The sequence below is a fragment of the Strigops habroptila genome, chromosome 4 (assembly GCF_004027225.2).
Source record: "Strigops habroptila isolate Jane chromosome 4, bStrHab1.2.pri, whole genome shotgun sequence".
Classification (NCBI taxonomy): domain Eukaryota; kingdom Metazoa; phylum Chordata; class Aves; order Psittaciformes; family Psittacidae; genus Strigops; species Strigops habroptila.
The window spans coordinates 14,206,207-14,232,031 of NC_046358.1; the positions used below are offsets into that span (position 1 = coordinate 14,206,207).

Sequence of the window (25,825 nt, forward strand, 5' to 3'; positions counted from 1 at the left end):
AGCAACCTGGTCTAGCGGAAGGTGTCCCTGCCCATGGGTTAGGTGGGAACTAGGTGATCTTTAAGGTCCCTTCCAACCCAACCCGTCCTCTGAATCCATAATTCTTGGTAAGCTTATGCGGGTGCGAGTACTGCTCCTCAGTCAGCCCCATGCCTCCTGCCCTACAGGAACAGGCGCTTGCTGACCAGGCAGAAGGCAGAGTGTGGGGACCCAAGTCTCAATACAGAACATCCCACTCTGATACCGACACAGTGAAACTCAGTACAAAGCAAACCTCATTCTCTCTGATTCCATACTAAAATTATTATAAGCTTAAGGTATTTCTAAGTATCTTCCATCTGACTCCATAATAATAAGCTATTGTTTGGTCAGCAATAACTCCAGTTTGCATTGGAAGGGGGTGAAATTTGACAACCACTACACCGTTAATGCCCACAGTCTACTGTGACAGAAGGGAAGATGTATAACCATCACCATCCCACAATGAATTTGCTAATAAGGATGGTACACAAACTAACATACGAAGTAAAGCATCACTTTACCAGCAAGCTTTTCTGTCATGTCTTGTTTGGCTTTTCCATTCAGAAACTGGGCTTTTGTGCAGAATGGCTGAAGGAGCAAGTAGTTGTCTAAATGCAGAGAACAAAACATGTTAAAATTCTTAAACAGAAAATTAAGCAGTCTGGAAATAAACACAATATGGAAAAACGTAAATAAGAACCTTACTTATCGTGTATTAACGTCAAAAAAACCAGTGATAGATTTAAAGGCACAAAAGCATAAACATATACTCTTTTAGCAAGCCCTCACTCCTAGAATCTGGTAGAGCATAGCATATTCTTTTACTGAAAACACTGAGATTCTGCTCCAGAGCTGAAACAGTTGAGGAAGGAAAATGGTCATGGCATGCACATATCAGCGAGAATCTAGTTCTTTGACCTGTTGGAGATTCAGCAGTGTGACAATATTCTGGATAATGAAACACAGAATTACAAGGAATGGTTGAAGTGGGTGAAGGACCCCTGGAGATCATCTGGTCCAACCCCCTGCAGAGCCTCTGCAGCTGGTTGCCCAGGACTGTGTCCAGGCAGCTTTTGAGTATCTCCAAAGATGGAGACTCCAAAGCTTCCCTGTGCAACCTGTGCCAGTGCTCAGTCGCCCTCACAGCCAAAACCACCTGCTATGGAAAAAACCAGCAAGCTGTATTTCTGTATTGGACTGGCAAAATATTGAGATGACCTGGATGGTTTAGAAAGTGCAAGAATAAAACCAGGGATTGATTACACAATGTAATGATTGGATGGAAACTATTGAAAAGAGTAATTCTTTAAATTTAGAATTTAATACATTTAAAACTCCTTAAAATTCAGAGGGAGTAAATTACTGACCTAGGTGTTGACACAGAGCCTGAATAACGTTTTTGGCAGCTGCATAAATCCCTGGGTTTCTGGAGTTCAGGTTGTTGTCGACCATGGCGGGAATTAACATGTTGATCACAGGTGATAAATTGTCTTTCAGCAATGGAATCATCTGGTGCATCGTCTCCAAAGCAATCCGATTTACTTTACTATTTAAGTCATTTAAGCGACACTTGAAAGCATCAAAAATCTGAAAAAACATCCAAACAGCATTCATCAGAATGAACAATTTGTCTTTGAGGTAGATATTACGTTTCCTGCTTTATTGTTCTACTTTGATTGTCCATCTTAGCAAGAGATGGCTCTAATATGCAAATACCTGAGATACTTTTTTGAGCAAGTAAAGCAACATTTGATATCTTTATACTGTGTATTATTCAACTGTGCCTCACCTCATCTGAATTTGCATCATTCCTGTACAATGTAATGAAGGCAAACCAGCCATCTGTAACTTTCAGTGTGACTAATATTTTCTGAAAGCAAATATTTTTAGCAAGACACAGCTGTATTTAGCAGAAAGTATGTTTTAAAGATTTCAAAACCATTCATATTTATGATACTGTGAAGTTCCACAGAAGTATTTCATAGTTCCACAGCAAAGACACTGTACTGTTAGAAGACAATCCGGGTTTTCCTTTCTTTATATCTATCTCTAGTTTACAACTCTTGGACCTCATCACAGTATTTTTCCCCTACAGAACCTCATTACTATTACAAAGGATACTTACTGTAAGCTTTATCATAACAAAGACCTTTCCTCACATTCTCCTAGACAAAGCAAGCAGGCAGAACTTGCAGCTGTGTTTCAGAGAGTTTTTCAGATCTTGATTAATCCTTGCTGCTCTTTCTGTAAGCTGTTCCCATATTTTGATATTTACTCAGCCCAGCCATGGCATGAAAAATTGCCTGCAGTATTCCAGGAATAAAGAGTGCTATCTCTAAGTGAAAACTTCCAGCTTCTTTGTCCTATTTACTTCCTTTACTACCTTTGTAGCTTGCGCGGCTCACCCTAGAGCATACCTCACCTATTCCTCACTATTTTCCTGTTAATCAGACGTTCTTACTGAATGAGGGAGCCAAGATTTTTATCAGAAAACTTTGTGACACAGCTTTAAAGACCTTTGAAATAAAAATGTTTTCATACAGTTACCTTCACAATGTTTGCAACAACAAAGCCTTGATTGTTCTCTGCATCAAATAACAGCTGCTTAATGCCACGTATTCGATCACGGAAGTCCTTTGCGTTCAATAAACTTACAATGTCTTTGACATACTCTTCATTTTCTAGTAAATTACGAGGAGCTGTTTTTCTTATGACTTCATAGGCTTCTGAAGTCTCTCTATGAGAAAGGAAGAAGTTATTCAGTGAACACATAAGCAAGCTGAAATAGGAGAATCTCAGTGTTTTCAATAAAAGAATATGCTATGCTCTACCAGATTCTAGGAGTGAGGGCTTGCTAAAAGAGTATATGTTTATGCTTTTGTGCCTTTAAATCCATCACTGTTTTTTTTGACGTTAATACATGATAAGTAAGGTTCTTATTTACGTTTTTCCATATTGTGTTTATTTCCAGACTGCTTAATTTTCTGTTTAAGAATTTTAACATGTTTTGTTCTCTGCATTTAGACAGCTAAAAAGGGACAGAGTATCATCTAAAACCTTTAGCATCCCCAGTTAGGATCTAACTAAATACTTGGTGTCCAGGAAAACGCACAGATAATTTGCACTGTGGCTACCACTAGCCCTGTTTTTCTATAAAGTTTGAACAGCAATATCTTGAACTGATGATAACATGGGCCTGATATGAAGTCTGAGTGGTTTGTGCAGTGTGTGTATACTTCATAGGCAATATGTGTGTATATTTCATAGGCAGTCATTAGGCAAATTAACTTCAAAATGCAAAAAGCTATTTTAATATTACCAATTACCCCATTTTTTCCATTTCCTGAAGGTATGTTGACTTTTCACAACCCTGCTGTGAATGTTTCTGTGCTCTCTGCTTGCACTGAGGCTATTATCCTAGAGGTTAAGTTACTAGCAAGGTAAAACAGTGAAGATGGTTACCTGTCAGGGATGTTGATAGCATCTCTCAAACGTCCACTGCTACCAGTATGGGAATGTCTTCCTTTTGCTGAGGGTGTATCTAATGGCAGCCCACCCAAACCCTGCACAAAGGTGCAACTGTTAATTAACATGGCTGGCACAGTTCTGCTCTGCTAGAGAAAAAAAGCTATAAAAAGCAGTAAAGTACATCTCGTTCAGAGAATCGACAAGCAGTAAAAGCATGTAGAGGGCAACTAAAAAGCAGCACCTTGCCATGCTGCAGTCACTTGATTACCTGGCTTGCTCTGAATGCTCTGCCCTCCTTCGCTGTAGGCCCCTAACTGCCACTAGTACACATTTACATTTCTCAGCTGTTTAACAAGAGCTTTTCCACATACCTTTTCACGTAGGTTGATAACAGATTCCCTAATGTAAGGCAAATCCTTGGTCGACACATACTTCTCAATTGTTTTATCAAAATCAGGATGAGTCATCATACCGAAGAGCATCTTTCGACCATAATACCTGCAGGGCAACAGACCACAGCATCTACATCTGTAAACACGGATTTGCTTTGTATCTCTATTGATAGTTATACATGTGTCATTCCAAAATACGAAAGCACAGATAGATCGCTATCTGTATGCTATATGACCAGACACACATTTCATCCTCCCACAAAGAAACTGTGCTCAAGAATCACTATTTAATCAACAGTCGAGCAAATTAATGAGAACAATCTTCCATTTCGGCTGTCTTTAAAGAAGATGGTCAAGCCTTATCAGTCAGACAGCATGGATCCCAGTGCCAGCAATCCCTCTGTGGCCTGTATCTCATCTGTGCCCAACAGAGCATGTCCTTTGAGCCCCTGTGCAATGTGTGCTTGCAGCCCAGAAAGCCAACCATATGCCCGGGCACATCACCAGCAGTGTGGCCAGCAGGTCGTAAGAAGGGATTCTCCCCCTCTCCTCCACTCTGGTGAGACCCCACTTGCAGCACTGCATCCAGCACTGGGGCCCCCAACATAAGGAGGACATGGACCTGTTAAAGCGAGGTCAAGGAAGATGCTTCGAGGGCTGGAGCACCTCTCTTACGGAAACAGGCTGAGAGAGCTGGGGCTGTTCAGCCTGGAGAAGAGAAGGCTCTGTGGAGACCTTAGAGCAGCTTTTAGTACCTAAAGTGACTGGCAAGAAAGCTGGAGAGGGGCTTTTGACATGGGCATGTAGGGATAGGACAAGGGGGAATGGCTTTAAATTGAAACAGCATGGATTTAGATTAGATGTTGGGAAAAAGTTCTTTCCTCTGAGGGTGGTGAGGCCCTGTCACAGGTTCCCAGAGAAGCTGTGGCTGCCCCATCCCTGGCAGTGTTCAAGGCCAGGTTGGACGGGGCTTGGAGCAACCTGGTCTAGTGGAAGGTGTCCCTGCCCATGGCAGGGAGGTGGAACTATATAATCGTTAAGGTCCCTTCCAACCCATTCCATGATCCCATGACTCTATGATTCAGCCACCTGGAACGTGCTTATCTTAACTATTAACTTTACTAACCTTGTTTGTTGTGAACTATCCTGTGTAAACCTGACTATTGCAGGGAAAAGCCGATCAGCGACAACTTTGGTTCCAGACAGAATCCGGTCCAGGCCCATAAGTTCTACAGTGTCTGAGAGGTGCTGAGCTGTGCATCTTCTCACAGCTGAATTCAGGTGGCTAAAGAAAACACAGCTGCTTAGTAAAAACTCCTCACAGGAGTCAAACAGCAGTATTTATGTGCTCTACCAAATAGAGTATACAAGTTTTCTTTTTCTCATCTTTAGCATAATCTGCAAGTACTGTACTGCGGATATGCAGATCCTTATTCTGATCATATAGAGACATGAAGCACAGACGACTTTATTTAAAAGGGTAATCCATTTGATTAAATTTCATTTCATTCACTTAAAAGCTCAAACACCTATGCTGATGAAAATGAGAGAAAAGCTGAAATAAAGTTTCAAACTTGTGCAGCAAACTAACCTTTCATGCAACTTCTGCTATACCTACTGATCCCACATTTTCAGGGTACATAATTCTGCAAATTCAAACTTTTCCAATTTTATTTTTATCTTTGGATTAAAAATTCTACTTTGAGGATAGTTTCATTGCACAGTCAATGAGACATTTGTATGGTTCATCAGGAGAAACAGGTTTGAAGGAGAGAGCTAAGGCACAGAATTGCCTTGGAAGCCACATGAGTGGCTCCCAGCATTGCAGTTTGACATGAATGTCTAGTGCTCTTCCTGAATGACTGTGTTCCTGTTTCACCAAAATTTCATTTTCTCTGGTTCCACAGATTACTACGGCCTTACTGGATGTAAGTTTACCACTAGATTATGCTGCACAAAGCAGCTTCAGTTTGCACGAAGACAACTAACTGGGTCTATTCCAACTGCAAAATGTGGCAGCTCAGAAGACAGCCCAGGCTGCAAAATCTCTCTAGTAGCATGGCAGCTCCCATGCTGAGCTCCTTGCTAACACAGCCATCCTCTCAGCTGCTGCCGCGCTACTGAGTTTTAGACTAGCTTAAGAGTAGCTTTGGCTGGTGCTCAGTACTTGCAGTTATGTGTGTATAACAGCTACATGTCTCAGGAGAAGGGAAATGGTAACAGATTTAACTCCTGCTGCATGCACCAAATGGAAAACAAGAACTGTGAGGCGCAAAGCCCTCACTCCACAGAAGCAAACAAGCCCCTGTTCGTCACGAATGCCCACTGCTCACGCAGAATAGTTGGAAATCTTTTTTATGCATGTAAGACCTTAGAATTAAACTCAATTCATACCGATAAGAAACATGATTTTAAAATTTCTGAAATACATTTTCAGATTAGTCCTGGAATCATGCTCTTGGATCAAGCATCTATTCAGAGGTGAGTTTACAGCAATAGTCCAGTATCTTTAGAGCAGCATCTCACAAAAGAGAACAAAAATGGGTTTTGGTAGAGTCAAAACCAACTTTGTAGCTGATGAAGAATCAGTCTATCTACTCAGGGTTGCCAGCATTAACACTTATGATCATAGAAGGCTTGAACTATGTTGAGCAGAAAATAGGTAAATTTTAAAAGGCCTTATGAATCGTAGGCAAAACTATATGTAAGGTGTGGTGAATATTAGCAACTCAATGTATATGCCAAATTTAGAAAATATATCCTTTGTGTAATTGCAGTTATGTCCAACAGAACCTTTCCACCTCGTACCAAAGACACATATAATTCTTCTCCCAAATTTCCACTTTGAAAGGTAACTCTCACATTCATTGTTACAGCCTCTAGAGGCAACAGCTCCGAATGTGCTGCACGGGCTTTGTTGCTAATATGGCCAGAGTTTCTTTAGGCCAACACTAGAAAAGCTGTAACTCACAGTGCTAGTTAGCCATCCACTGATGTGTTACGCATTAAAATCATGCTGTACTCCATGATTTAGACACCACTTTGACTGAAGTCTTCTGAGCTGTGAAGAATTTAATCCTTGCTTCAAATGCTGTATTCGGGCTCACAGCTCAGGTACATTTTCAGATATCTAAGGCATCAAAATTATCTGAGTTCACAAATTGGACGAGTCAAATCTTTATAAGTCTAGAAAATTCTTAAGGCTAGGTCAGTGTATTTGAATCTGCCACTGAAAATGGGGAGATCAGATGTAGCCAATTATGATCATAAGTATTGCTTGTCCAAGGATTTCTGAAGACAAGGTGAAAGTACAGGAACAGACCACTTTACATGGCTTCTGAACTAAAGAAATGTGCAGTAACTGCCTGCTGCTCATAAATTCACACAAAAAACCCCCAACCCTACATGCAGGCATGATTGATAAATAATTGAAGTCCCAAGACTGATATTTGCCTCTCAGTTTGAAGTTCAGGTAATTGCAGTATGGTTCCCATTGGCTTTCAGAAGACAGAATCAACATATCCCACAACAACCAGCTTCCCAGGAAACAAAATAGGAAACAAAACTTTTTGAATCAAGGCTAAGTCTTAGATTTTCTGCACAGCTACAGATCTTAAGGATTAATTCATAATGTGGCATCTGAAATATTTAATGGAAGGGATGAGAACTGTAGCCTATTAAATGCCACCTAAGTGATGACAGATAGATAAAAGATCAAGTACAAGTGGGTATATATATCTAACATACTGGAATGCCTAATGGCTTGATTAAGTGGATATATGAGGATATAAAAGAAAAAAAAACATACTTCACAGGGAAAGTGAAAGGAAGTTAACTTCTACTACAGGCTGAGGCAAGCTAGAGTTCAAAATCAAAGCATGCAACCAGAAACAGGGGCTTGTTGTGTTTCAGGTACTGAAGAAAATAATGGCCACCACCACTGTAAAGGAAATTAAAATGCAGACAAAAAGACTATTAACCAGCTAAGTGCAGAGAACAGGAAATCAACCAAGACAGTTGCAGCTAGAGAGTTGTAAGTTATAAATCATCTTTCTGAATAAAAATTAGTGCTGAAAACTGAAGACAGTCATATTATTGCAGAGCAAATGCAAAATGAGATGCTATGTGAGCTTTACTAGGCAAAGCAAAATAGCAGTTTCCTAAGAATACTACACTAAAAGCGAATAAAATTACTTAAGTGTTGCCAAATGACGAGAAAATATAGCAAGCTCCAAAAATCAACAGCCAACTTTTAATGTAATGTATAGAAAGAGAAGGGGGGGTCTACATTTCACTTCTACACCAACAAACGTTGCCCTGGGTAGAAGTTTTGCAGAGCTAACTTACTATATTTTCAAATTTCTGCCTATTCTATTTTTCTTTTAAAAAGACTATATTAGGTATATTTAACCTATTCACAAGTTGTTTCTGTATAAAGTCTTTGTAAGAATTACCTTTGCCCTCCATCTATAAGAGAACAAAGTGCACGTGCTGGAGTCACATTATTAACCATAGCCTTCAGTGCTTTGTCTACCTCTTCCCTTATAAATGTGTTGGATTCACCAGCTTTGTGCAAAAGGATTTTTACTGTATAATCTAGTTCTTGATCCATGCTCTTTTTCAGGTAGGTGAACAAATCCCCTAAACAGACCACAGCAGCTCGAGAAACACCTGAGCGTAAATTCTTGACCTGCACACAGGAAAAACCCAAACAAACAATGAATAATGTTTATAAAATATACTTCAAAATAAATAAAACTTAATGTTTCCCTTTGTAATTTTTAAGTAACATTAAAAACAACTGAGAAATACATTTCTAACTTGATGCACAATGTGTGAGAATTAAAATACATACACATGAAAAATGTCATTGTTATCTAAGTATTTTCAGTCTTTTAGTAAATCAGATCAAGTGTTGGTATCTGAAGTATGAGCTCCTTTGCTGAACACAAACTCACCCTTACCAGACTTCAGCTTATCTGAGAGCTATACAATACATACACCCACATAGTCAGTGAAATATTCTGATAGTAAAGTTTAACCTCTTGAGCCACAGCCACATTTGTTTCATGTAGCTTTCCAGTCAGAATAGTCGCATGGTAGGCAGACAAACGTCTAATGAAGTTCAGACCTTCCATTTTTTTCTCCCTATGTAAATAAATAAATAAATAAATTTCAAAACATTTGCAAATTTTCATAAACATATTAAAACCTAGAATTCCAAGAAACCAAATGGCAAACAAATTAGATTGTAAAATTAAGCAATGGCATATAATGTACAAAATTATTTCAGTGAGTCTTTCTCTTACTGCAGTAGAGTAGCAGAAGTATTTTAGCTTACCAGTCTCTCAATTCTTTCCTACAGTTCTGTTCACAGCTTGCACTTGTGGCAATTAAAGGATTACTTTCCTTCCCTGAGTTGAAAAAGTAGCAGCACTGTAACCCAATTTTGCCCGTCAGAGCCCACTGAAGCCTTATATTCTACAGGAAGTGACAGAAAGATATTGGTGGGGGCCCTCTCCAGAGCAATGCTTAAACTTACACATGTCCACAAAAGCCTCTGAAAGCTTATCTATCAAGCCTCAATTTACAGTAGTCACAGTTTAATCTAGATTTAGACTGAAAAAAACCCTTTTTTTCTTTTTTTCTCATCTATGAGAAATCCTTCTTGCAATCTTTCTCACCTCTTTTGATGTTATGTCCTTTTTGCTGGGTTTGTTTGGGTTTTTTTTGGGGGGGGGGGGTGTTTCTTTTTTTGGGGGGTTTTTTGGGGGGGTTTTTTGGTTTTTGTTGTTTGGTTTTTGTTGTTTGGGGTTTTTTTTTAAGTTATCAAAATAAATGCCTTCTACCTTACATCCAGGTTGCAGACAGACATTTACACCTACCAATCATCATCAGCTAAAAGTGTCAAGGCTTCTGTCAGTGCCATTTCTGGTTTTGAAAAGGGCCACAGTTCTGATGTGTCCATTACTTCTGTGACTGATGGTGTCTGGTCTTTATAGTATCCTTGTGCCTTAAGAGAAATTTCATCTGTGAAGTCGTAAAGCATAAGAAATAATTAGCATAATCTGAAAAAACGAATTCATTCCAAGGGAGGAAATATAAAAAGTTTGAGGTACAGACTGCTGCTACTAAGGGGCCAGGTTTGCAAAAAGACAGCTTTCCCAGTTACAACCTTGATCACTCACCATTTCATTCATGTGAATGAATTTTTTTTCAAACAATCACCACTTTAAAGAGCCACAAACACAAATATAGTGGATTGTTTAGTGTAAAACTAGATGCACAATGTGCTAAAACACAGCGTGGTAAGACCCAATGTAGTAAAACTTAAAAAGCCACTTGACAATTCCGAAGACCTTTGACCATCATCAGTGAGAGCTGCTATTCTGAAAAAGATTTCTACTGTGTATTTTAAAGGCATCTCAGTGACAAAAGGTACCCAGAAACAGGGGTTTTTTTGAGACAGAGTCAATTTGCCATTAATACATCATTTGAGTTGCTGAGCAAATAAAAAAACCCTCTCGTTTCAAACATCACCTTAATGAATTATAGATGAAAGATGTTTCACGGGAGCAATGATGAATTCAAATCCCCTTCACCACCACCCCAAAATTACGAACCTTCTAGAGCACCTCAGGACTGTCTGTTGTACAAATAACTCATAATAAACCCAAGTGTACTTTGGAACTGCCCGACTCCACATGTCCAAATATTTTAATAGTCTTTAGTTTACTGAAACAGCTTACCAGATTCTAGCAAGGCTGGACATTTTGTCTTCTTGAAGCTGGATGTTATTTTTAATGAAGGATTCAAGGCCACATTTTCTAATGACGAGGATACATTTCTTGGTGATGCTAATATATCCCCACAGAGATTTAACTCTAGAAAACAGAAGGAAATGTCTAAACTACAACAACAACTAACCAGAAGAAAAAAACCAAAACAAACAAAAAACCCCACAAGTATTTCCAGTCTTTTGAAATTTTTAACTATTCTTTCAAATATTTCCCATAAGCACTTTACTCTCCACCATTTGCTTTATAAGGCTGACAACAAATGACTACAGAGTAAACTACAGTGTAAAATTAATTCTAGTAATACCCTGTGTCACACTAAACAGTCATGATTTGTTGTAGTTATCACAGAATTTTCATTTCCATTTCAGCAGCACTGAAAAATGTATTATTCATTTAAGACAAACACTAATCCTCACTTTCTGCTGTCATTATCTCTGGTTCGTTCAGTTCAAGTTTTTCCCAAGGTTTTTCATCCTTTCCTCCGAGGTCTTTGACTTCCTGATGTTCCTTATGATTGTGTTCTTTTTCTTTTTTTCTATTCCGCTTCATCTTATCCTGGGCAGATTTTGACAAGGTAACTTTATTCTGCAAAAAATTAATGCATCTATTATAATATGCAATATAATGCACAAATTACTCATAACTTACCCAGTTCTGTATACTGTCTAAAGTAAGCATGGAAAATTATTCTTTTCACCATTATTCTACAAAGCAAAAGGAAATTATTCATACAAATATTAAATCCAATCCTGAAAAGTGCTGAAAGTGTGCTTTCTGCACGGTTAAGTAGTCCTACTGGCAAAAAAAAAAAAAAAAAAAAAAAAAGCAACATTCCAGGGTTAAACATTTAAGGGAAATAATCACTTACTCTAATATCTGAATAGTTAGAGAACTAAAGATCTATTCCTTGGCAGCGTTGTGTAGGTTCCTGAAATTTTAGCGAACAAATACACAGGCTGGGCTAACTCACATTTAAGCACATAGGGTTGTTGGGGGTTTTTTTAGCAGTGTGATCTGACCCTACTCTCTTATATGTTTAGGACTCTAGCAGTTCTCATGAAAACTTAGTAACATTTTTAATACATTCCTCCATTTATTTCGTTGAATTTGATCCCTCCAAGTATTCATATCTTCAGCGGAAATCAGAAACCTAAGACACTGTTTACCATTAACTTTTTAGTCATCTTAAAATGTTATTTTAAATGCCTTCAGAAAGACTTGTGATTTAAATTTCAAATTTTCTGAAATTTGTGTCACACTTCATTCAGATAAAACCTGTTCCACTTTATAGCAGATGTAAATAGCATTTAACAAAGCAGCACCACTCCTCAGGAAGCCATATTATGGGACAGATATTCACTTTTTTAAAAAACTTATAAATGGAGCCAGATTAATGCATCCATTGAAAAAACAAGACATGATCAAAACCAACCATTTCCTCCTTCCACATTTCCATGTGCTGTGGGAGTCAAAGAGGACATATTCCAGCTCCATTACCTCCTGTAGCCCTTCTCCCAGAGACATCCAAGTTAGGTGGGAAGCTTCTGACGCAGCAATTTGCTGTTATATCCAGGTGGAACCAAAAAGAAAAAGCAGGAAGAAGCAGCTTGCTGGCTATAGGCTATTTTAATCAACTCTTGTTTACCACAACATAGAGACTACAAAACTGTTTTGAGCTGTATTCACACATATAAAACCAGGCAGCAAGACAATAAAAAAGTTCTGAAATTCTTACCTCTTCTTCATTTTCAATGTAGAAATGAGAAGCTCTGTTCTGCTGAATGCTTCTGCCACAGGTCCCTGATGACAGCTCACTCTTCTCATTCAAAGCTTGGTCACCTCCATTCACTGTACATGGTAGAGACTGTCTGTATGCTCGTGCAGGAGGATTTCCAGAAACACCTGAAAGGCATATCATCTTGTGCCCTCACCAAAATAACCATTTTATTCAGCAGAACTTAGTAAAGCCTAAAGAAAACGAACAGTAATTCAAGAAGATAAATCATTGCTATTGTATTATTAGTGCCAATTTCCACCCATAACTACTCTTACTTTATTCTACCCAGTAGGGTGGATGTATGTACATGAGGGCACACTGGGCTGGAACCAAGACCTAATCTTCATAACATGCTGCTATTTGTTGTTGGAATAGAACAGCATATCCAGTAACTGCAAAACTTTCAAGTGTAATTCTTTATATTCCCATTTAAACTGGAGATTGTTTACAATCTAAAATGTTGTACAGAATCTGTTTTTCCTTTTCCCACTCTATAAAGGTACATTTTCCCTCATTTTAATAACATTATAAGATGTAGGAGATAATTTGGTTTTGTAGTACCTTTACCAATAATTACAACTGCATCTTCAGACGGGCCACTTTGTGAGATGAAATCTAGATTGTTTGTCTGTGGAAAACTAGATGCTGACTCCACCAGACCTTAAAAAGATAAATCACATAATGTAAATAATGCACTTTACGCTTTGGTACACGTTTTATTCTTCCAAAATGTTATCATACAGTGAATTGGTGTATTTTCAAGTTACTGAAGTTAAGAGGAATTATTAAATATTTATATCCTCAAAACCATGGAAAGCATATAGCAAACAAAATTGCTGCCAAAAGATCATAAAGAAAAACAATGTTTCCAAGAGGATTTTTAAGCCAACTGATTCCACTGAAAAAAACCCCAGAAGTTCCTAACTCGCTTACTGGAAGTATAGCACTGTTTCTTACATGATTCAGCACAATTGAATCATAACAGAATTTGCTAAAATATTTCTCCCAAGCAGCACTTAATGTTGTTTCTCATATAAATCAGCAGTCCCTCAAGTTGTCCAACGAAGTGCATGACATATATTATGTACTTCTATACTGGCTGCACTAGTTGCAAATAAAAATTATAGTTTGTGAAAAAAGAAGGGCATCATTTACTTTTGCTATTTAACCTGGTTTACCTAAAATTTCTAAACAGAAAAGATGATTTAGCAGAGCCTGAAGTCAGGGGACTACATAACCATCTCAGCTGAGAAACATTCTGGTAAACTGAGAGTCCTCCATCTACATCTGCAGCTGCTGCAAAATGCCCTCTACCAGGCAAGCTACAGCATCTCAACAATTTGGGGCTCCTGACAATTCTGTTATGCTTTATGCTCTCATCTCAGGCTTTAGTTTGCCAAAAATAATCACAAGTAAGAGTCTGACAGAGAGCTCTTTACTTTACAAATTACCTGATTCCATAGTTTTAATTTTGGAGCTCTCCTTTCTATGCTTTATGAGAAGAAAGATCAAGTCAAGAATGGTTTCTCTTGAATGTGTTAACTTTGTCCTCCCACAAACACAATCATGGGTGTCTGAATGTTCCAAGTTTTAAAATCCAAGAAAGGTCAAAATTGGTGTTTTGGGGTTTTCTTGAATATAAACTTGAAGCTTCATGAGCAATTCTGTCTTAGACCATAAGTGACATAAAATGGCGGATCCCCTTTGGAACCTACCCCCCGATCAGGACCTTCTGTCCTAACCTGAGCTTCAAGCCCAAAAACTTAAAAATTTCAATTTCACAGCATTTCACAGGCATCACAGGATAAGCAGGTGTGTGTTTGTTGTTTTGGGGTTTTTTGTTTTTTTTTTTTAAAAAGGATTTAAAAATCTGATTATAAAGTTTACTTCCATTGCTCAGCTCTCCCATCCCTATAAAGCCTTGAGAACAGAAAATCTGCCCATGTTTAATGTTGAAACAAGATATGGAGAAAATAAAAAATCTTATCGGGACAAAGATCTTCATTATTCAATGTCTATATAATTTTCTATTTGTCACTAAAACATGATTACTAGATATCTATTTTCACCACTCTTAGGGAGCTGTGAACAAGAGACAGTGAAACTATATGCTCCTTAAACTGACTTAGGTAGGGGACAGTAACTCCTAGGATGCATTAAAATGACATAGTTAAAAATGAAATCCTAAGTGTAATAGTTTAAGTTCCTTAATTTTACCAATGAACAGAGTAATTTAAAACCAAACTTACTTTTAAAGCTGTTCATTTATTCAGACTGAGATATATAACAACTTGGTCCTTTTTTTTCATGCCATGTACTATTGCTTGACTTATAATTTTAATTGGCAGTCTAATTTCAGTTAATGTCAGGAAAAAAACCCACTTGTCAGCATAAATATAAAGACTAGAAATGAGGAAACCACACTTGAAATACATTTTCTGTAAAACCTGGTTTACAAAAGACTATACATAACCTCAGTTTTTGCCATGAGAGCTCAGATGAACAGTGATGTAGCCAACTCACAAACCTTTTGAATGCTTATAATTTCTTTGGTGTTCCATATTTTGACTTTGAAAAGTAGTACGTGACACTTCTCCTTGCTTGTTGTTCTCATAGTCTCCACATCCGTTCCCATAGTTCAAACGCTGGCCAACTGTGCTAACATTATCACCAAATGCCAGCCACGCTAAAGGAAACAAATCAAGTATTAAAAATAAATAAATAAAAATTTGAATAGTTTTCCTTTGCACTACAGGATTCTCAAAGAGTTACATTTTCAGAGATCCTCAGACTGGTTTATGCATACAGTGTGAACAGCTTTGCTACAGAAATCTGAGCATTTCAACAAAGGTGCTCAGGCTCTATTCATTTTTCACATGCAAAGGCTTTCATCTACAGACCAACCCAGGTTGAAAGTCTAACTCAAAGCTTGAAAAATTATGTTTTAGTTCAAAGTCTTTCAAATATGAACAACCGCATACTAAGTAATTCAGCGTTAAAAGCCAAATTAAGTCATAAGTCAACTAAGTGAAAATAGTAGAATACTAGTTACAACACAAGAAATCTTTCCATTTACATACTGTAGAAGTCATAAAACACATTTTTATGTTACAATTATAGAAAATAGAAACTGAGAATTTTTATGTCTGCAAGATGTTCTCAATACATCTTAGTTTTGGTTAAAAAAGAAACCCAAACAACAAAACACAAAGCCAACAAAACAACAAAAAAACAAACTCAAACAATACTAATTACTTCAGGAATCCTTTAAAGGATCATTATAATACCTAAAATGACAGAAGTCTTTCCATACACATGTTTTTACTACATGTTCCAAAAATTCCATGGAACTAACCCTGCATTTAATTGAAGGGATTGATAAGCATAACAAGGTGACCTAGCTCTGGTAATGCCAGCAACCAGAGTGACCCAGGCATCTTCCTCCGGTGCTACCAGAGCACCAGACTGTGGTTCTACTTCCCATGGCTGCAGATGTGATGGTACTGGTATGTTTCCCACCACCCACCCATGCCCATTTGTCTTGAAGTTCTGCACTGGTGGCTGTCACTGTCACCCCATCCACGTCCACATGAGATTAAGAGCCATACTGAAATCTTCAAGAAGATTTCTTGTGTTTTCTTCTTCAGCTGAGAACTTGGATCAGAGCAGGCTGTTTTGTTCTGCTAGAGGATGAAATCTGAAGGGAATATTTTGCTTTGGGATACCCGAGATGGTGAGGCTCTTCCAGCAAGGAATGCTATGGATGGTGCTGAAGGGGCAGGAGCTCACTGAACAAGTAAGAACAAATGCATCAAGTGGACATTCTCCTACATCAGTGAAGCAAGGTATATATTGAAAGGCACAGCGCTATACCTGTGCTGGAGTTACGTTCTGCCACATTAGGGTCTCTGTTTCTTGCAGAAGATACTCTTGCAGGCTGTGATTTTCTGCCAAGTAGTAGAAAATTGTCTGACCTGTTCAAATATAAAACAAATCTTTATAGGTACAATTCTGCACACTAGTCAGAGCCCAGATAAATAACACTATGTAGCAAGAACAACAAGAGATTTCAGTTTCTCCTCCCCAATGTACTTTATGGACAAATATTTCCAGTATGCTTCCACAGGTGTTCACATGAGTAGAAAAAGAAAATTAACTCAGTAGAGATATTTGATGAGCAGGTCCATTATGAGGAACACCATAAAGACAACCCTTGAGAGTAAACTTTACATTGGGACTAAATTTAGCATACATTCAAAAAAACTAAGAATCGTTTGGCCTTGGGACTGACAATGCTGGCTCCATCTGGCAAAGAATGGCAAGTCAGAGTGGCCAAATCCATTAAGCTTTCACTTCTAGAAATGAGCTGGCTTCAGCTCAGTGTCTAGCAGTCAGACATTCACCAGGAAAATGCTGTTATCTACCAGACAATCTTGATACTTCTTGTTTAAAATGATGTGTTTGAATGTTAAAGGTGACTGGAAAAACCCTGCACTGTTAAATACTGTGCCTAACTACGTAATAGTCACAAGGGAAGAGCAGCTCTTCCACTCTGCTAGGACTGAAATACACAACTAGAAGACTTGCTTTTAAGATCCTGAGGAAAGCCCACGCTCCAGAAACATTACTAATACTAGTACCAAGCTCCCATTTCTCATGGTAGTTTACCAGTAGATAAACTTATCCTTCTAACAGTAAATGCACAGAAAAAGCCAACATTATTTTGTCTTCTGGGATATATTTTGTCACTTTTACAAATTATGTCTTACTGCCAGATGTCCTCTCTTTTCCTTGCTAGTTCAGAATTCCTGTATGTGTGAATCCTGCAAAACTTTCAGTTTGTGTGTCACTGAATAATGGAAAAAGCATGTTGTTTAGAATACGTCCTTAGCCAAAACCTTGCCTGGAAGAACATTATACACAGAAGCTTGGCTTTTTAGGTATTCTAGCGTTTTAATGTATTAAAGATTATTTTTTAAAATGTGATTCAGCAGTAATGCATATTACTCCATACATGTAGTAATACATATAAATTAGTTCTGAGATCACGCAACTGTGCAAACCCTCTGTTTCTGAATCCTTCTAGTCTCTGTCTCAAAACCCTTTTGTTTGCATATTCCCTCTCTTCCTTCGTATTTTATTAATACAGTTGTATGCCAGCAATAAAAAGATGCATTTAGTACACACACAAAAAAAAAAATGTATCTTCATATCAGAGCTACAAGCAGCTTTATCATGGGCTCCAAGAGCAGAAAAGGAGATTCTGTACTGGAAAATTTGCAAAATTCTTCAAAACTTTTTTTATTTCATTAAAAAATAGTTTATACTGCTCATAACCAACCGGGTCATTGCTCTTCAAAGTCAGAGGAAGATGTGTCATCACACAACTTTTTTTCAGAAGAGCTCTGTGAAGGCATTTTAAATTAACAATAGTCTATCTAATAAAATGGAAACAGTTCATGATTTGCAGTAATAAGAAACATATCTACATTGTCTTCCTCTTATCATAAAAAAACAACCCGTTCCTTCTTCAATTTCCAGGCTGTAATAAGCAAACTTTATCCTTCCTTTTAACTCATTCTCCTTCTTACTCATTTGTTTAGGCTATGGTTCACATACCTTCTAAGGCAGACAAAAGTCTTAATAAAATATTCACTACCACTGGCAGCACTTCACTGCACTGTGTTACTATAGTTGCACCAGGGAACTCTTGCAAATTAAAAGCAAGCAGAAACTAGAATAATATAATTAAGCAGCTGCCATGTAGAGCAGTGTATTTTCAGATGGGAAAATAATTCACTTATAAAAATCAAGCTACTAAGCAAGCAACCTCATATACAAATATATTACAGGTTTCACCCCTTTTAATATTTAACTAACACCAGCAGAGACTATGTGTTAGAGCTTTAGAGTTAACACACGAGTTCCACTCACATTATTCTCCTTCTGTGCGGGACTGTGGACATGGGTGAAGTCAAAGACTCCTGGCTGTAAACGCCGCTTTCGCTGTAGGTGTCCACACTTGGGCAGGACGCATGGGAGGGGGAGCCCACAGACAGATCAAGTTTAAGAGCAGAATCAGGACTTTCAAGACCTGAAATGTTGCTGCTTAGCTCTGCCCTTTTCTTAGCTGCACTGTTTCGTAGAGATCTAAGTGAATTCTTCATCTGAACAGGATTGAAAACAAAATGACACGGTTTATTCAGTGCACAGAAAAAAAAGCTTCTGTAAACAAAAGAAGATATGTTTCTGAGTGTTCAGTTCAATTCATGGGAGTGCACATGCCCCTGTTGGGCAATGTGACCAACCATTTACACAGGTCATGCAATATTATAATGATCCCTTTCTTTGTTTTACTTCACAAGAATAATTATCCTGCAAGTAAATGCAAATTCACACTGACACTGTATCCTAGCTTCATTCTGCAAAACACAAGAAGAGATTCCTGAAGAAATACATCAGCTCTTATCTTTTTTAAGAGACTAAAGAAAGCGTTTGATAGCTGCAAGTACAGACAACTGGAACCTCAGGCTTTTCACAACAGAACCGCACAAAGCTGCAAAATACACAGAAGTGAATCCTGAAAATTGTGCCTAGCAAGCAAAGCTCCTGCTCAAATAAGCAGGAAGATCTATAATGTCTAGAGATTCATGTTACTGCATATTCTATCCTCTTTTTGCTGAATATATTTGATGTGAAAAAAAATTCTTCCCATCTGTTTACCAACTCAAGTTACTTTCAGTAGTGACTGGAGTATGGAAGATAAAGGCAGTAAGGCAAAGCCATTAAATCCTACTGCAAACGCTCTCAGATCCACAGGGTCTAAAGACAGCACCTGAGATTCAGACAATCTATGAACTGTGACAGAAATTAAGGATGTGTGGCATGGGAGCATGTGGGGAAGACCATAACAAAATCCAATCGTGGTGATACCTACGCTTCTCATGTAATTGATATTGCAATAGTTTTGATGTGTACTGATGTGGATGCTGGGCATACAGCTCCACCCCCCCACCATCCCTGGAAATAATCATAGAATCACAGAATGGTTTGGGTTGGAAAGGACCTTAAAGCTCATCCAGTTCCACAACACCTGCCATGGGCAGGGACACCTTCCACTAGACCAAGTTGCTCCAAGCCCCGTCCAGCCTGGCCTTGAACACTGCCAGGGATGGGGCAGCCACAGCTTCTCTGGGCAACCTGTGACAGGGCCTCACCACCCTCACGGGGAAGAACTTCTTCCTGATATCTAATCTAAATCTTGTCCTGTCCCTACAGGCCCCTGTCAACTTTCTTGCTGGCCACTTTAGGCACTGGGAGCTGCTCAAAGGTCTCCCTGAAGCCTTCTCTTCTCTGGGCTGAACAACCCCAGCTCTCTCAACCTGTCTCCATAGCAGAGGTGCTCCAGCCCTCAGAGCATCTTCGTGGCCTCATCTGGACTTGCTCCAACAGGTCCATGTACTTCTTATGCTCGGGTCCCTGAAGTCACGATAGGGAAAACAGAAGCTGTATAAAGGCCCACAGTCCTGCATTGGTACTACAGTAACTGAAAACATTATGACTTGAGCTCTGAGAAAAGCAAGGGAAATAAAGATGTCTGGAACATGGGAAGTGTGCTTCCACATCATTTTTTATTGCTTTACTTAGCTTCTATCAGACACCCAATGGTATCTCATGGAAACCTGCTTACTGATGACAATGTCACAAAACTTAAGTCAGAAACATTATTTTCTGGCTCTTGTTTAGGAAAAAAACCCACAACTTACAAAATATCAACTGTGTGTTATGCCATATATTTAAACCTACCTCTTCCTGGTCCACTTCCTCACCACCCACATTTAGCTCTGAAAGATCAACTGCAAGCTTCCCGTCTGCTTTATTCAGCCTCATGTCCTTGCACTCTTCGTTTCTCCACTTTGTCACATTTAATTCAATCTTATCTGGCAGCAGGCGGGGAATGGGAGGGATGGGTTTGGTCCCATTCAGGCCTCTGCAGGATGCTGGTTGTCTCACTAAGGTGGGTTTCAGTTGCAGAGGAGCATGTTTCTCCTGCACATTCTCCCCTGGAGAAGACACAAGCAGATGTCAGTCCTTTGTAGGGGTGGCAGGATTGCAGCACACTCCAGAATAAACTTGATGTCTCATTTCTCTATTACACCAGAAAACTCCTTTTACAATGAGGTGAGCGTTAAAAAAAATACACTTATGCACACAATTTAATTTACTATTATAAATACATTTCAATGACATCGTTTGATACCTTTAAAAAGTAGTTAGCTTCCTTAATTAAGAAAAAAAAATAGTGCCCTGACAAACTGTCCTGTAAGCTGCTGAAATGGCAATAAAGTTACTCCAAAGAAAGAGGAGAAAAAAAAATTAAATGTATACGGACAACATACAGAAAATCAGCAAGTGATGAGCACAAAAACTATTTTTAATCTAAAATAAGATTGTCTTTAGTAAGTATTTGAAAGAAATCAGCTAAATTGGTTAAACAACTGTAATTAAATCAACTTAAAACTATTTCAGGTTAACCAGTATCTACACGAGGTCTTCGAAGACAGAAAATCAGACCATGAACAGCAGTCTCTGACACTAGCTGTCAGTATAAAGTGGGATGAAATCAGCACAGATTCTACTCATTAGAGACATAGCTGTTTGTAAACAGGTTTTAAAGAGCTCTTCTAAGTGTGGAGAATTCCATATTTACATTTCCAAATACAAATAAAGAGGCAAGAAGGCCAAATGCAATGAGTAATATTCTTCTTGCACAGGTATTAATTAGAGTATTAGAAGTAACAGGTATTTCTGTATTGGCTTTCTTGAAAAGCACTAGATTTTGGGGTTTGTTTTTATCTTAGTTTGAAGAAAAACTTTTCCCTGATACATTACTGATAAGAAAGTAGAGCTGTAGTATATTATGCTTTATGACAAGACTTAAAGAGTTCACTTTTTAAGAGAAGCCTCCAGTGATGTGGCTAGACTAGTGAACCGATAAAGCTCTCACGTTTTTAATTGCAATTGTGGCATTTCATAATTTCCCATTTACCTGCCACTGTCGGTTTTCTGACCACTTGAAGTCACTCAAAATGCAAAGCTGAGATGCGTTTCCATTATATTGCCAACTTTCCTAGCTGTATTGTCTCCTGACTTGTGACTGAGAAGCTGTTTCCGTGAGCTAGGCTTAGGCAGTCCTTCAAAGCTTTTAAGAACCCAGGAGTTTGAGAAGCTCATGGTATTACCTTGTGACTTCCTTGAAGAGTCAGCTGGACAGGAGACATGCTTTGGGCTGTTCCTGGGTGATGACAGAGGGCAAGGTGGCAGAGTGAAGATGCCCTGGCTTGCATTAGGACCTTGGAAGGGCATTGTATGCTCTGCTTGATTGCAAAAACTTCTCTGGGTCTTGCTGGAAAAATTTAGGCTGGCACAATCTGAGCAAAGAAAAAGAGAATAGTATTTGTGGTAATTAGCCTCTTTGACAGCTTGTGTAATAAAACAACACACCATCTTCACAGTCAAAAACTGAAGGTCAGCATTTTACCCACACAAACAAACCAGCTAACTTCATTTTGCAATTTGCATTGTCTCTCAAAACATCAATTTCCTTTTTTGCATTTGACCAAATGAGTTTAAGACTAAGCTATTTCCCAGTCATGTTTTAAAGAACTAGATTTGAAAAAACAAATGATGCAAGTAGATTGAACATGGTTCTGTTGCTTGCTGCTCTGTATCCCAAGCCTGCATAGCATAAAATTTGCAACCACTACTCTAAAAACTCAGTGATACAAGAGTACCAATAGAGCACAAATGTTATAAATTCTGCTTCCTCAAAACAAACAAACAAACCAACCCCACATAAATCTTTCTTTTTTCAAGAAACCAGTAGATCAACAATTGAAAGATAAATGTAGATGTCGAACTAAACCATTTTGTTTCCCATAAAAAGCAGACACATGTTCCCCACATGCACTTAAGCTTTTATCCATGCAAGTGAAAAAGAGGACAAGTTTTAACAAAGTTCCTGACAGCCTCTGGAAGGATCACTATATGCTGGGCCACCTCAGCAATCTTGTTCAGAGAACAGCCCCACAAACAGTTCCACTGGCATAACCAGAAGAATGGAAAAGCATAGCCTGGGAGTGAGAACAAGTGACAAAGTGAGTCACACTCAGAGAACCTTTTAGTCATCTCTGTCACTCCAAAGCAAACCATTCAATCGTGCCTTTAGTTACAGCACAAAAAAAATCCCTTTACAAATCAGACCGCTTCAAGGTCTCTGCCTCCTGCTCCTGCTGCTTTCCAAAGCTACAGCATCCCAGCACTCTCCAGGTATCCCAAAGCAGCAAAACTAAGCCAGCCAAGCCAGGTGTGGGTTGTACTACAGAAGAAAGGCTCAAGTAACAATAATCTCTGGCACAAGAACTGTTTGCAGAGAAATAAATCAGCAAGTATGGGCAAAGTACCTGACAGCCTTCTGAAGACCAAGGCTAAGAGAAGAGAACATTGACTTTGTAATTAGAGAGGCAAAAAACAAGGAAGAAATTTCTCCTTTCTTCCCATAGGTAGAGAAAAACAGTGTCTAGAGCCCATCAGTGGCTAGCAGCAAATGAAGTTCCTACATATCTTCCACCAAGGCTATCAGCTTTATCCCTTGTCCAACACATCTGCACCGCTCAAAGCATCTCTGTCCATAGATTTGGTATCATTACCATCTACTCATAGAATCCTAGAATCACAGTGTGGTTTGGGTTGGAAGGGGTCTTAAAGTTCACCTAGTTTCCGCCCCCTGCCATACGCAGGGACACCTTCCACTACACCAAGGTTGCTCCAAGCCCCGTCCAGCCTGGCCTTGAACACTGCCAGGGATGGGGCAGCCACAGCTTCTCTGGGCACCCTGTGCCAGGGCCTCACCACCCTCACAGGGAAGAACTTCCTCCTGATATCTGATCTAAATCTACCCTCTGTCAGTTTAAAGCCATTCCCCCTTGTCCTGGCACTGTTCCTCCAGAGAGCAAGTTTATTCCTTCCCCGAGTGTACATCTGGCACTTTTTTTATTATTACTAGTACTGATGAACAGACAAGCTTCTATGTGTTACAGGTCCTGACTTCTTCCAGCCTCCAGCTGTAGGGTTAAAATGCACTCCATCAAATCCCTAGCCTCACTTTTGTAGCTAGCAGCAAAACCCGCCTGACACAGCAGCACCCTGGCTATGTGTCTACTGAAAGCTACAGAGAGACCACCACAAATTAAAAGAATTAAAAGCTTTGTATGCACCAACACAGTGTCTCTGCAACACACCGAGCTCGTTTTCCCCTAGCTGCTGTGCTCAGCAGAAAGGAGTACCCTGTGCCTCGTCCTGCAAACGTTTCTGCTGAGACACCCTGCCTGCCCCCACACCTCAGAGGGGACCAAAAAGGGTACATTAACCAGGGCAAGGCTCAGCCCTGGCCCTTGCTGTTAAATAGTCTGGATTGATCTGACCTATAACAGTAAGAGAACTCTAAAAATCAATTCTTCAAAAAAAGTTCCAATTCTGTAACAGCACTACTTTCTGTACAGCACCCTGACGCAATCAGATACCAGAGGTGTGAGTTGCAAATTAAAACCACAAATGAAAAGCACTACACAGGAAGGAGGCACAATTCATCTGAATAGGGACAGAACAATGTTTTAGCAATAGTTTGTTCTTTTTTTTTTTTCCTTAAGGCAGCATAGAAATAGAGACTTTTCCAAAGTAACATGCACTGACTTATGATACAGTTAGAACTCATATACCTTTGTCTTGCTGACAGTTACTTAATCCTAAAAATTGTAGATCAGATTCTACACTACCACTCTTTCCACGTGTCTGTGTGCATCCAAGTGTTCCACATTTCCCTGATATTTGCAGCTGATGAGAGCCCACAGGACCTTTCAAAAGAAAAACACAAGTAACTAGATAAATACTTAACATATGGTACTCAACAAAAAATAGTCAATAATATTTAATAATGCATTAAGACTCTTTGTCTAACTTTCAGTGTAAAATACAACTACTTTAAAAGTACTTAATTCAAGAGTTTCTAAGCAACCTCATAATACTGTTCATAAGCACGAACTGGAAAAATGGCTGGCCATTCCTCCAGGACACTTTTCCAACTGAGAATTGCAGGAGTCAAAAGAAAAATCCTGAACAATCCCCTCCCTGAAGACAACACCTTAAAACCCCAAAACACAAAGAGTTTCTTTAGACGTCACTCACAGCATAACAATGAGCAAACTTGGCATGCCACACATGTCCGTGTCCCTCAGAAAAAGCTCAGAATACAACCTCCTGCCAAGTGAAGAGAGTAAGTCAGGCCCGGTCTTGCCCAGTCCTTTCACATGCCTTTTGGCTATTAAAATACAAATCACTGAGCCCACACTTCTAGTGTAAATGAAGTGGAACACTATACTGACAATCTTCTACAGACCTGGTTTTTAAAACCATGATATTTTCCTTTAAAACAATCTTTAGAGCTCATTCTAAAAATTCTGGGTCTCCTTTTAATTTACTGCTTTATCTGCAATTCATATTGTATTTTACAGTGTGAAAGAACATTGGCTGAATTACTCTGTTACTGTATCTACACAGCACTTTTTTTTCCTAATTCTGCAAATGCTGCAACAAGCTCAGCCCTTTTGCAGTTAAGGAGGCAAAAAACAAGGAAGGCCTTTTGTTCCCCTAACCACACTATTTCTTTTTGGACTTGACATCTGCAAAAACCCTTATCTATAAACTCTTTTAGGTCTACCCAAACTAGTGCAAATCTGTGTGTGGACAGCAGGACTGGAAGAAAGCAGTCTAACTTTTGAGATGGCATACACTTCTCCAGCAGCACAGACGGGACCGCTGCCGCTTGCTTCATCTGGAGGCATAGCCCTGTGCCTAGTACTCAATTCTTCATAGTAAATGAAAATAAATAACAAAACAAATAATCAACAAATGATAGATCATGCTCATGAAGCTACATATTTATGCTCAGCTTCTTCTAAATCTGTTTTGTAAGCAGCAGATAGAACACATTTCTGTGTTAATACTTACCAGCACAGACAGAAGAATGCTCCGAGTTAAAATCTATGCTATTCTGAATGAAATTCCCTGAAGTTCTTTTTCTACTAAAATGTAACTCATCACTGACTGGTACTCCTTGAGAGGGCCTTAACTCTGGAAAATGAAGTAAATCACTGGATGTAGGGAACTGTAGGGAAAAGGAAAATAAAAAAAACATTCATGTGTGTGAAATGAATGTAGAACCCTTTTCTGTATGAACAGCAGACTGACCCACATAACTTTGTCATTGAGACCCCACCACAGCCCAGACCAGCCTCTCTTTACAATAAAGC

The 25,825-nt window shown here is 38.9% G+C and overlaps 1 protein-coding gene across 2 annotated transcripts in view; it reads right to left on the minus strand.

Annotated features, from left to right (window-relative positions):
- Positions 1-25,825, minus strand: part of TOGARAM1 (TOG array regulator of axonemal microtubules 1) — a 36,873-nt gene that overhangs the window by 2,080 nt on the left and 8,968 nt on the right. The window contains exons 2-21 of one of the 2 annotated variants that reach the window (XM_030484939.1): positions 25,524-25,680; positions 24,236-24,370; positions 21,701-21,889; positions 20,265-20,521; positions 18,393-18,625; positions 16,332-16,432; positions 14,986-15,144; positions 13,020-13,118; positions 12,417-12,583; positions 11,098-11,266; positions 10,631-10,765; positions 9,767-9,911; positions 8,924-9,029; positions 8,336-8,571; positions 5,008-5,166; positions 3,861-3,987; positions 3,484-3,584; positions 2,569-2,758; positions 1,389-1,608; positions 543-629 (exon numbers count right to left, since the gene is read on the minus strand). In XM_030484939.1, the coding sequence (XP_030340799.1) occupies positions 543-629; positions 1,389-1,608; positions 2,569-2,758; positions 3,484-3,584; positions 3,861-3,987; positions 5,008-5,166; positions 8,336-8,571; positions 8,924-9,029; positions 9,767-9,911; positions 10,631-10,765; positions 11,098-11,266; positions 12,417-12,583; positions 13,020-13,118; positions 14,986-15,144; positions 16,332-16,432; positions 18,393-18,625; positions 20,265-20,521; positions 21,701-21,889; positions 24,236-24,370; positions 25,524-25,680 (3,172 nt within the window). The remainder of the gene's footprint in view (positions 1-542; positions 630-1,388; positions 1,609-2,568; positions 2,759-3,483; positions 3,585-3,860; positions 3,988-5,007; positions 5,167-8,335; positions 8,572-8,923; positions 9,030-9,766; positions 9,912-10,630; positions 10,766-11,097; positions 11,267-12,416; positions 12,584-13,019; positions 13,119-14,985; positions 15,145-16,331; positions 16,433-18,392; positions 18,626-20,264; positions 20,522-21,700; positions 21,890-24,235; positions 24,371-25,523; positions 25,681-25,825) is intronic. The other variant, XM_030484940.2, reaches the window with a different exon arrangement.